Source organism: Cherax quadricarinatus, unplaced genomic scaffold, assembly GCF_038502225.1.
Source record: "Cherax quadricarinatus isolate ZL_2023a unplaced genomic scaffold, ASM3850222v1 Contig16, whole genome shotgun sequence".
In the NCBI taxonomy this organism is placed as follows: domain Eukaryota; kingdom Metazoa; phylum Arthropoda; class Malacostraca; order Decapoda; family Parastacidae; genus Cherax; species Cherax quadricarinatus.
Window position 1 is genome coordinate 336,481 of NW_027195042.1, and position 12,876 is coordinate 349,356.

The window sequence follows — 12,876 nt, forward strand, 5'->3', positions numbered from 1 at the left end:
AGTCACTTGTACTTTTTTGAACCCATGGCAAGTGAGTGGTAAAACTCCAGGTCAGCTGCTACAATAAGATTCGTCCAACTAGGTATATTTATACACCATCGGGAGGTTATCATGAGCCACCACTGTGACCACAGATGCAAGTTTTTACAGATGACTCTCCTGCCAGTGTGGCTGTGACAAACTCTAGCTCAAGTCCCCTCAAAGCCACCATCATGACTTGCTTGTTGTTTCATTCGTTTGCAATTATAATTTTGTGAATCACATTATTTGCATCATATTCAGTCATTAAAAATATATAACTTGATTTGTATTTCTTGTTTGTAATGTTTCATTAGATATGTACACAATTTACAGATGCTGATAATGTTCCTAGAACTGCTGTTCTTTCTTTTTGTGTTTTTGGGTCACCCTGCTTCAGTGGGAGATGGCCGATGTGTTGAGAGAAAAGAAATAAACTGCTGTAGTGTGTATTTAGATATTTGAAACAAGGCATCAGTCAGGATGTGCTTCACATTGCTCACACATGTATTGTAAGTCTTTTTCTCCTTTACTGCCTTTGTGTGGTGTAATAAGACATAACATCTACCTGGTATTTTCTTTTCATGAGCAGGAAATACTGTGGGGGAGAGCAGTTTTCTATAGTAAAACCTGATGGTATTCTTAGTCTTGGCAGTGTCATCAATGTTTTCATTACTTGTATGACCTATTTGAGTGTCACTATTTGGCCACTTCTCAAAATTATGAATGTCTTCAGTGATATTACTATCAGTACCCGCACTCTAAGGAGGGGTGGGAATGTTTGTCAATTCTCTGAACCATTTATCTACATTTGTCAGGCCTACTTCCACCTCTGGATATGTCCAGTGTAATATCGCCTACAACTGCTTCACCTTGCCTATTTACAGTATATAAGCCACTTCTTTGCGCATATGCTGTATTCTTTTCAAGATTGATGGACTGATGACGTCCACTCCAGGCTAAGGGACTGATTACCTCAACCTCGTTCTGATATTCACCATTCTTCTTTTTAAAGGACTGTTGAAGCCACTGTGTGGCAAAAAGTTTCTTCACTAAAGATACCCAAGTGTTGTACATGTGTGTAATTCATCAACTTGTCAGTTCTTTGAACCATTTATCTACATGAATGATTACTAGATTCTCTCTCCTCATTTTACTGATTGTAAAGGTTCATTCTCACTTACTAATGTCTTTCATTTCACTCTCATTATCAACCATACACAGTTCTAATTAAAAAAAAGAATAAAGTACATGTGTATTAGTGAAAATTTTGTTCCATAAATGTCAGGCATTTTATTTGAAAATATTTCCCACTAAGTGAAATTAATGTCATGAATTTAATTTCAGGAGTTCTCTTGGCTATTCTTGAAAAGGGCAAAGTTATTGAGGGTAACCCCAACCTCAACAATGGCACAGTTTCTGCAGGCTACCAGAATTTTATCATTTGTGTAGAAATGTTCTTTGCTTCAGTGGCTCTTCGTTATGCCTTCCCTTACCAAATCTATGGCGACTTTACTGTGACTGGGCCTGGCCGCAGCGTTACTATGCAGAGCATTTCATCCTCGCTGAAGGTACTGTACAAGAACTTTGCTATCTAACAAATCTTTTGATGCCTTCTGTCACTAATTTTTTTTTTTCCAACAAACTGGCCATATCCCACCAAGGCAGGGGTTTTACCTGGAGTTTACCTGGAGAGAGTTTCGGGGGTCAATGCCCCCGCGGCCCGGTCTGTGACCAGGCCTCCTGGTGGATCAGCCCAAAAAGAAAAACGAAAGTTTCTCTTTTTACATTTAGTAATATATACAGGAGAAGGGGTTACTAGCCCCTTGCTCCTGGCATTTTAGTCGCCTCTTACAACACGCATGACTTACAGAGGAAGAATTCTGTTCCACTTCCCCATGGAGATAAGAGAAAATAAACAAGAATAAGAACTAGAAAGAAAATAGAAGAAAACCCAGAGATGTGTGTATATATATGCTTGTACATGTATGTGTAGTGTGACCTAAGTGTAAGTAGAAGTAGCAAGACGTACCTGAAATCTTGCATTTTCATGAGACAGAAAAAAGGACACCAGCAATCCTACCATCATGTAAAACAATTACAGACTTTCGTTTTACACTCACTTGGCAGGATGGTATGGTAGTACCTCCCTGGGCGGTTGCTGTCTACCAACCTACTACTACACTAAATATTTTGTATAATGGAAATGTATTAATAAATCCAGATACAGTAATGCTATTTGAAAAAGGAGAATGTATTGATGTATAGGAGTGAGTGATGATGAGTGTTTCTTTTTCTGGTCATCCTGCCTTGGTGGGAAGCAGCCAATGTGTTTAAAAAAAAAAAAAAAAAGAAATAACTTGGATCAGAAAGTTTTAGCGCTTCTTTTTGATTATAATAATAATTTAGATCGACATCTCTCGATTTATATTCTCATCTGTTGTCTGATTTGAATTACTAATGCACTTGAATATCCCTGTGCTTAGCAGTGAATTTGAGCTGCCTTCTTATGCTCAGACCTGATTACCTAAACTGTCATATCTGGGCACCTCTGCAAAGACGATGATCATGTGTGAATGATGGTGAAAGTGTTTGTCTTTTTTTTGGTCACTCTGCCTCGGTGGGAGATGACTGACGTGTTGAGAAAAAAAAAATACTGTCTGAATAAGTAAATAAACAACTAATTACTGTAACTAAATAACAGTACGTATTTTGAGAAGTAAATAAATGAATACAAGTTACAAGGGGTAGCAGTAATATTGAAGGATCAGTTATGGAAGGAGGAAAGAGAATATGAATGTGTAAATTCAAGAATTATGTGGATTAAAGTAAAGGTTGGATGCGAAAAGTGGGTCATAATAAGCGTGTATGCACTTGGAGAAGAGAGGAATGTAGAGGAGAGAGAGAGAGATTTTGGGAGATGTTAAGTGAATGTATAGGAGCCTTTGAACCAAGTGAGAGAGTAATTGTGGTAGGGGACCTGAATGCTAAAGTAGGAGAAACTTTTAGAGAGGGTGTGGTAGGTAAGTTTGGGGTGCCAGGTGTAAATGATAATGGGAGCCCTTAGATTGAACTTTGTATAGAAAGGGGTTTAGTTATAGGTAATACATATTTTAAGAAAAAGAGGATAAATAAGTATACAAGATATGATGTAGGGCAAAATGACAGTAGTTTGTTGGATTATGTATTGGTAGATAAAAGACTGTTGAGTAGACTTCAGGATGTACATGTTTATAGAGGGGACACAGATATATCAGATCACTTTCTAGTTGTAGCTACACTGAGAGTAAAAGGTAGATGGGATACAAGGAGAATAGAAGCATCAGGGAAGAGAGAGGTGAAGGTTTATAAACTAAAAGAGGAGGCAGTTAGGGTAAGATATAAACAGCTATTGGAGGATAGATGGGCTAATGAGAGCATAGGCAATGGGGTTGAAGAGGTATGGGGTAGGTTTAAAAATGTAATGTTAGAGTGTTCAGCAGAAGTTTGTGGTTACAGGAAAGTGGGTGCAGGAGGGAAGAGGAGCGATTGGTGGAATGATGATGTAAAGACAGTAGTAAGGGAGAAAAAGTTAGCATATGAGAAGTTTTTACAAAGTAGAAGTGATGCAAGGAGGGAGGAGTATATGGAGAAAAAGAGAGAGGTTAAGAGAGTAGTGAAGCAATGTAAAAAGAGAGCAAATGAGAGAGTGGGTGAGATGTTGTCAACAAATTTTGTTGAAAATAAAAAAAAGTTTTGGAGTGAGATTAACAAGTTAAGGAAGCCTAGAGAACAAATGGATTTGTCAGTTAAAAATAGGAGAGGAGAGTTATTAAATGGAGAGTTAGAGGTATTGGGAAGATGGAGGGAATATTTTGAGGAATTGTTAAATGTTGATGAAGATAGGGAAGCTGTGATTTCGTGTATAGGGCAAGGAGGAATAACATCTTGTAGGAGTGAGGAAGAGCCAGTTGTGAGTGTGGGGGAAGTTCGTGAGGCAGTAGGTAAAATGAAAGGGGGTAAGGCAGCCGGGATTGATGGGATAAAGATAGAAATGTTAAAAGCAGGTGGGGATATAGTTTTGGAGTGGTTGGTGCAATTATTTAATAAATGTATGGAAGAGGGTAAGGTACCTAGGGATTGGCAGAGAGCATGCATAGTTCCTTTGTGTAAAGGCAAAGGGGACAAAAGAGAGTGCAAAAATTATAGGGGGATAAGTCTGTTGAGTATACCTGGTAAAGTGTATGGTAGTTATTATTGAAATAATTAAGAGTAAGACGGAGAATAGGATAGCAGATGAACAAGGAGGCTTTACGAAAGGTAGGGGGTGTGTGGACCAGGTGTTTACAGTGAAACATATAAGTGAACAGTATTTAGATAAGGCTAAAGAGGTTTTTGTGGCATTTATGAATTTGGAAAAGGCGTATGACAGGGTGGATAGGGGGGGCAATGTGGCAGATGTTGCAGGTGTATGGTGTAGGAGGTAGGTTACTGAAAGCAGTGAAGAGTTTTTACGAGGACAGTGAGGCTCAAGTTAGAGTATGTTGGAAAGAGGGAAATTATTTCCCAGTAAAAGTAGGCCTTAGACAAGGATGTGTGATGTCACCGTGGTTGTTTAATATATTTATAGATGGGGTTGTAAGAGAAGTAAATGCGAGGGTTTTGGCAAGAGGCGTGGAGTTAAAAGATAAAGAAACACACATAAAGTGGGAGTTGTCACAGTTGCTCTTTACTGATGACACTGTGCTCTTGGAAGATTCTGAAGAGAAGTTGCAGAGATTGGTGGATGAATTTGGTAGGGTGTGCAAAAGAAGAAAATTAAAAGTGAATACAGAAAAGAGTAAGGTAATGAGGATAACAAAAAGATTAGGTGATGAAAGATTGGATATCAGATTGGAGGGAGAGAGTATGGAGGAGGTGAATGTATTCAGATATTTGGGAGTGGACGTGTCAGTGGATGGGTCTATGAAAGATGAGGTGAATCATAGAATTGATGAGGGGAAAAGGGTGAGTGGTGCACTTAGGAGTCTGTGGAGATAAAGAACTTTGTCCTTGGAGGCAAAGAGGGGAATGTATGAGAGTATAGTTTTACCAATGCTCTTATATGGGTGTGAAGCATGGGTGATGAATGTTGCAGCGAGGAGAAGGCTGGAGGCAGTGGAGATGTCATGTCTGAGAGCAATGTGTGGTGTGAATATAATGCAGAGAATTCGTAGTTTGGAAGTTAGGAGGAGGTGCGGGATTACAAAAACTGTTGTCCAGAGGGCTGAGGAAGGGTTGTTGAGGTGGTTCGGACATATAGAGAGAATGGAGCGAAACAGAGTGACTTCAAGAGTGTATCAGTCTGTAGTGGAAGGAAGGCGGGGTAGGGGTCGGCCTAGGAAAGGTTGGAGAGAGGGGGGTAAAGGAGGTTTTGTGTGCGAGGGGCTTGGACTTCCAGCAGGCATGCGTGAGCGTGTTTGATAGGAGTGAATGGAGACAAATGGTTTTTAATACTTGACATGCTGTTGGAGTGTGAGCAAAGTAACATTTATGAAGGGGTTCAGGTAAACCGGCAGGCCGGACTTGAGTCCTGGAGATGGGAAGTACAGTGCCTGCACTCTGAAGGAGGGGTGTTAATGTTGCAGTTTAAAAACTGTAGTGTAAAGCACCCTTCTGGCAAGACAGTGATGGAGTGAATGATGGTGAAAGTTTTTCTTTTTCGGGCCACCCTGCCTTGGTGGGAATCGGCCAGTGTGATAATAAAAAAAAAAAAAAAAGTTACAGACCAGCCACCTTCATACTGGGTAATTATCTCGCATCTATTCTCCAAAGTAATTGCTTTTGCACCATCGTAAAACTGAAATATCCAAAGTTGAATCATTGTAAGTCGAGGACCACCTGCATTATTAATTTTTATATCCACACACTACAGCCTCTCCTCACTTAGCAACGTACACGCTCACTGACGCTTCAGATTTACGACGGGCTCTCTGACCAGAATGCATACATATTTTTATTTTTTTTTTATTATCACACCGGCCGATTCCCACCAAGGCAGGGTGGCCCGAAAAAGAAAAACTTTCACCATCATTCACTCCATCACTGTCTTGCCAGAAGGGTGCTTTACACTACAGTTTTTAAACTGCAACATTAACACCCCTCCTTCAGAGTGCAGGCACTGTACTTCCCATCTCCAGGACTCAAGTCCGGCCTGCCGGTTTACCTGAACCCCTTCATAAATGTTACTTTGCTCACACTCCAACAGCATGTCAAGTATTAAAAACCATTTGTCTCCATTCACTCCTATCAAACACGCTCACGCATGCCTGCTGGAAGTCCAAGCCCCTCGCACACAAAACCTCCTTTACCCCCCTCTCTCCAACCTTTCCTAGGCCGACCCCTACCCCGCCTTCCTTCCACTACAGACTGATACACTCTTGAAGTCACTCTGTTTCGCTCCATTCTCTCTATATGTCCGAACCACCTCAACAACCCTTCCTCAGCCCTCTGGACAACAGTTTTGGTAATCCCGCACCTCCTCCTAACTTCCAAACTACGAATTCTCTGCATTATATTCACACCACACATTGCCCTCAGACATGACATCTCCACTGCCTCCAGCCTTCTCCTCGCTGCAACATTCATCACCCACGCCTCACACCCATATAAGAGCGTTGGTAAAACTATACTCTCATACATTCCCCTCTTTGCCTCCAAGGACAAAGTTCTTTGTCTCCACAGACTCCTAAGTGCACCACTCACTCTTTTTCCCTCATCAATTCTATGATTCACCTCATCTTTCATAGACCCATCCGCTGACACGTCCACTCCCAAATATCTGAATACGTTCACCTCCTCCATACTCTCTCCCTCCAATCTGATATTCAATCTTTCATCACCTAATCTTTTTGTTATCCTCATAACCTTACTCTTTCCTGTATTCACCTTTAATTTTCTTCTTTTGCACACCCTACCAAATTCATCCACCAATCTCTGCAACTTCTCTTCAGAATCTCCCAAGAGCACAGTGTCATCAGCAAAGAGCAGCTGTGACAACTCCCACTTTGTGTGTGATTCTTTATCTTTTAACTCCACGCCTCTTGCCAAAACCCTCGCATTTACTTCTCTTACAACCCCATCTATAAATATATTAAACAACCACGGTGACATCACACATCCTTGTCTAAGGCCTACTTTTACTGGGAAAAAATTTCCCTCTTTCCTACATACTCTAACTTGAGCCTCACTATCCTCGTAAAAACTCTTCACTGCTTTCAGTAACCTACCTCCTACACCATACACTTGCAACATCTGCCACATTGCCCCCCTATCCACCCTGTCATACGCCTTTTCCAAATCCATAAATGCCACAAAGACCTCTTTAGCCTTATCTAAATACTGTTCACTTATATGTTTCACTGTAAACACCTGGTCCACACACCCCCTACCTTTCCTAAAGCCTCCTTGTTCATCTGCTATCCTATATATGTACTTAAATAATGTATATTAGATCTGATTTCCTCTATTCTGTTTATTACAACGTACAGTACACTACTGTATAAGCATTTAAAAATATATCAGAAATGTTATAAATGGTGCAGAGGTAATATTAAAACAATATCAAAGATGGTTGACACAAACCCACTACCATTATAGCATGCTCCTCACTTAGCGACGAATTCATTTACCGACGTGGTCTGAGGAACGTAATTGTCATTAAGTGAGGAGAGGCTATATTAGCTAATACACACAACTCTTGTTGATTAACTGCATTTAAATAGTGTTGTAATTTTCAATAATGCAAGCTTATTAGTTTCTTTTATTCTTATGTTTTGTCTTTTTAACTCCCAGGAAACCATGAACCCCAAAGACATCATGACAGATGCAATCCACAACTTCCACCCTCAGTACCAGCAGTACACACAGTACAGTGCAGGTATACATGTGCTGAATTATAAAAAATATCAAATTTTTGACTATAAATCTGTTATATAATTCTTCTTGCAATAATAGAGTAATATACATTAATACAAAGTGTTTAAAATAAGACATCCCATGGAGAATGCAATCTAATCTTGGAGGTTTCCAGTTGACCCTTGAGAATGTGGAGCTTCCTAAACAAAACATGGCTTCATCTATTCAGAACCACTCCTCCATTTCCTTATCATAGGGAGTTTCATTCCTTGGTATGAACCTTGGTAGTTGAACAAACCATACCACGGGCGGGATTGAACCCTCGGTCAGAGAGTCTCAAAACTCGTGGTATGGTTTGTTTGCAATCGTGTCATTACGATTTCGTGAGTCTTGGTAGTTGATATCGACAGATTGGTTTAAAAAAACACGTGAGCACTGGGACACATTAGAAACCTTTCCTAATGTGTCCTTGCGTTTGTTTGTGTCTTTCTAAACCAGTATGATGCCTTAAACCACCGGCAGTAATATAAGCACCTTTCTTACATCTGATAACTGAAATGTAAAAAAACGTAGCTCGCAATAATATATGCATTCTCCATAAATCCTTTTGAACACCATGTATTATGAAATAATCTTTCATTATATTTCTTTAATTTTGTATATTTATGCAAAATTTAATTATATTTATGATTCAATTTTCAAAAAGATGTTATTTTTCATATGTTAAAATTAATTTTGCTTGTATTTCACTGTTGAAATATATTCATATGCCATAGCATGCCTACTTGCTTGTGAAAAGTGGATGTTAATAAGAGACTCAAGTACAGTAACTGAAGTGCTTGCTCTTATTTAAGTGTAATTTGACACTCCTAGCATGGCTTTCAACCGATATACCCTCAAGGGATTTCTCTTGATGCCAGTAAGGGGCTCTTCATCCAAGGAATTGGACATTTTCCTTCTCTTGGATTGAATCAGAATGCCATCCACTCCCCAAGCACTAATATAACCAATATGGAAGTGGGTGTTAAAATACCTGAGTTTAACGTTGTTGAATGTGTATAAAACTATAGATAGTAAATGTTTAACATTCCTTCACACAGCTTTGAGAGGTACAGTGTTTTAAATTTTCATAATCACACCGTTTATAACGAACATCGTAATTTATTTTTGACACCGGCTGTCTCCCACCATGGTGGAGTGACCCATAAGATGAAGCACTTTCACTGTCACTCGTTCAGCCCTTGCTAGAAGCAAACTACGATGTTGGCACACTTCTGGCAAGACAGTGTTCTCTCTTCTGGGTCACCCTACCTTGGTGAAAGATGGCTAGTGTGTTAAAACAGACTTTACATCCTTGACTAGGAAAAACTGGCTCTGGCAACCTTTAACTAATACACTTTGAGTAGCTTTAAATACAGGCTAGACAAATATATGGGTGAATATCAGAATGGAATACAATACCAACAGGTTGGCAAGTAAGACACATAGGCAACAGTTAGGCAACTTTTTCTGAAACGTTTCGCTTACACAGTAGGCTTCTTCTGTTGAGTACATTGAAAGTAGCAGGAGCAGTAGAGATGTGAAGACGATGATTACGTCGTCTTTACATTTCGGAATAAAGATGCCTAACTGTTGCCTATGTCTTACCAGATATATGGGTAAAGGCAGTTAGGGTCAGGAGAACCTATTTAGCCTGGGCCAGTAGGCCTATTGCAGTAATCCTCCTTGTGTAATACCCATGTGCGATTTCTTATTAATTTTAAGTAGGGTAAAACATTCACTCCAAAACAAACCAAACCTATTAAAATTCAATTAAATTTTGAGAAATTTTGTAGATATTGCTTGACACTGCCATATTTCACTTGGGTTTATCTTGTCCTAATTTTATGGTTGATATTTTTCTGTAGCACTTTGTTCAACCTCTAATACAGATATTTTTATTATTATTAACACACCAGTAATATTTATATAAAAGATTGATTGTTTTTTCATTACGTAGATATTTAAGTATGCGGTAGCCTTGACAGCTCTAATGTAAATATTTTATAAAATACTTAGGTTTATGGTACATTTTAATGTGTATAAGAGCAATTTAATATATTAGAATAAATTACCTCTGAGGAAGAGGTTGTGGTTCTGATACAGTGTTTCATAGCACCAAGAAATGTATAATTAATGCAAGAAATTCATGGGTATTTTAGTTTTTTTTTTTATCTACATTTTGATTCCAGTTTTACATATAATCACTGGGATAATTCTTGAAGCAAGTTTGCACACACAAGCATGATGTTAACCACACAGTTCACCAGCAGTGTCTAGACATAAATCTACTCAATTTATATTCTTCACTTGCCTTTTATTTGCAATCTACTTAAAAACCTACTGTACAGTATATTGCACCACAGATGTCAGTGTTGCTATATAATCCATGGTTTTAGCACTTTTTTTTATTGTATATGAAGCCAATAGTGTTACTGGTGTCTGGAATATAATACCACAAAAAAATTTGTCTCTCAAAAATCACTGCCTCTGCACAGTTACCGCCACAACATAGGCGGGCCCCGCTTATACAGCAGGTTAGGTTCTGATCTATTACTGTAAAGTGAAACAACTTTCACTTTGCTACATATAAAAGCTGATAATGTGTTTACACTATCATATATTAAGTGAGCAATAGAACCAGGCCTAAGAAAAGGCATATGCAGTACACACCTTAAAATATTTTTGCTCTTTGCTTACAGCAAGTGGTGAACATATTTATTGTAGGAAGTCTGAATAAATGAAGAATGGGTGTAATTAAAAAACCGCTGCATTAGCAAAATGCCACAAAGTGAAGTGCTGTAGAGCAGGGCTCGCCTGTATGTAATAACTCCAATGTTGTCTATCTGTGGAACTGCATGTTTCTACTGTGACTGCCGGTACACTATTATATATTCTCTTGGTTGTGGTGTCACAATCACACTTATTTTAGTTCATTGGAAGTTTGGCACAGATGATGTGGGAAAGTGAGCAGGTGTGGAGGCATAAGGGTGTTTGGGGATATTAGTGGTGGGGAAGGATGTTGGGCGTTTGTGGCATGTAGCGTTTGCTGGGGAGTGAGAGGTCAGGTCACTGGTGACTGTGTTGGGGAGACATCTGTAGTTGATAAATTATACACATACAACACATGGGTATCTTTGAGGAAACATTTCATCACAAAGTGGCTTCCTAAGTCCAATATAAAGAAGAATAGTGAAGATTAGGAATTTGAGGTAATCAGTCTCTCAGCCTGGATTTGATGTAATCAGAATACTGAGATCATATTTTATACTATCTTAATTTATCTAGACAGTACACAACCTTCACATAGAAGAAAGAAATTTATGATGTTTCAGTCCGACTGGAACCACTGAATAGTGTGTGACTAATGGTTCAGGTCTGATTAAAAAGTCATCACAAGTTTTCTTCCTATGTGCGGGTTATTTGTGCATTGTTCCAGTCACAGTATTGACATAATTCTTCATCTAGACAGAATTAGAGGTAGCTAGACTGGAGCTGTCTTTGTCAGCAACTAGCCTCTGCATGGACTATGGGGTCTCCTGGTATATCTTGTACTCTCGTGTGCCGGAGAACACAAGAATTTTGAATAGTACACTTGTTGAAGGAAGGCAGGGTAGGGGTCGGCCTAGGAAAGGTTGGAGGGAGGGGGTAAAGGAGGTTTTGTGTGCGAGGGGCTTGGACTTCCAGCAGGCATGCGTGAGCGTGTTTGATAGGAGTGAATGGAGACAAATGGTTTTTAATACTTGACGTGCTGTTGGAGTGTGAGCAAAGTAACATTTATGAAGGGGTTCAGGGAAACCGGCAGGCCGGACTTGAGTCCTGGAGATGGGAAGTACAGTGCCTGCACTCTGAAGGAGGGGCGTTAATGTTGCAGTTTAAAAACTGTAGTGTAAAGCACCCTTCTGGCAAGACAGTGATGGAGTGAATGATGGTGAAAGTTTTTCTTTTTCGGGCCACCCTGCCTTGGTGGGAATCGGCCAGTGTGATAATAAAAATAAAATAAACTTGTTGAAATAATTTCTCTTGCTTCAAGTGTTATCGTAATCCTTCCTGTAAGTTAGAATGAGAATCTCGATATCCTAACGGTAACAAAATTTGTAAAGGATGACTTGAGAAATTGTAATGACAAGATTGAAAATAAAGAAATCTCCTGATGGAAGGTTGAAACTTGTGGCATGCCCATGACTAGTGTCTTATCCGCTGTACCATGCTGGCCTGTTAAAATCTATCCAGCTAGTTCTGTTTCTATGCACCGTAGAAGGTTAGTATAGGCTTCATTGTGACCACAAATGCCCGCCAGCATGGTAGTGGATAGTGCAATGGCCTGTAAGTTCTAGGACTAGCTAGCCATAGGCTCAAACTGAGTTTGGCAAGATGAGTAAGGAGTATTGAGGATCGAATGGTCTACCTCGCAATTGCAACTCTATAGGCTGTCCTTTGAAACATTTACCATAATCTTATCTAACATTAATATTACTAGCTCTTAGAATATTCCTTTTCTTTTGAAATGGTCATCATAAATAGGAAATATTCAATATTAAGTGTTCGTGGAATGTTTTTTCACATAGGTGAGTATAGAGTTTGATATGACTAGCTTCTAATGGTTATAATCATAACCATCATTTTTAAAGCGGTGGACCAGTAAGCCAGCAGAAGGACTCAGTCAGATGACCAAAAGCTCCAGCTGCGGGTCATAACATGACTAAAACCCACGTCAGGAAACACTTGTCCTGTTTCCTGACGAACCTTACCTAACCTATACGCAAATAACCCGCACATTGGACGTTTCAGACCAACTGGAACTATTAACTAGTCACACACCTAGCCTAGCTTCCTGAAACATGCTTATGAATTGTCACTTTTTTGCCTTTTTTTTTTCTTTGAATCAGCATTATTTTATTATAAATATACTTGCCATTTTCTATAAATTCCTGCCATTTAGCT

The 12,876-nt window shown here is 39.3% G+C and overlaps 1 protein-coding gene across 2 annotated transcripts in view; it reads left to right on the plus strand.

Annotated features, from left to right (window-relative positions):
- Window positions 1-12,876, plus strand: part of Tmep (Transmembrane endosomal protein) — a 113,000-nt gene that overhangs the window by 72,855 nt on the left and 27,269 nt on the right. For both annotated transcript variants that reach the window (XM_070079784.1, XM_070079785.1), the window contains exons 7-8: window positions 1,366-1,589; window positions 7,831-7,915. In XM_070079784.1, coding sequence (XP_069935885.1) covers window positions 1,366-1,589; window positions 7,831-7,915 — 309 coding nt within the window. The remainder of the gene's footprint in view (window positions 1-1,365; window positions 1,590-7,830; window positions 7,916-12,876) is intronic.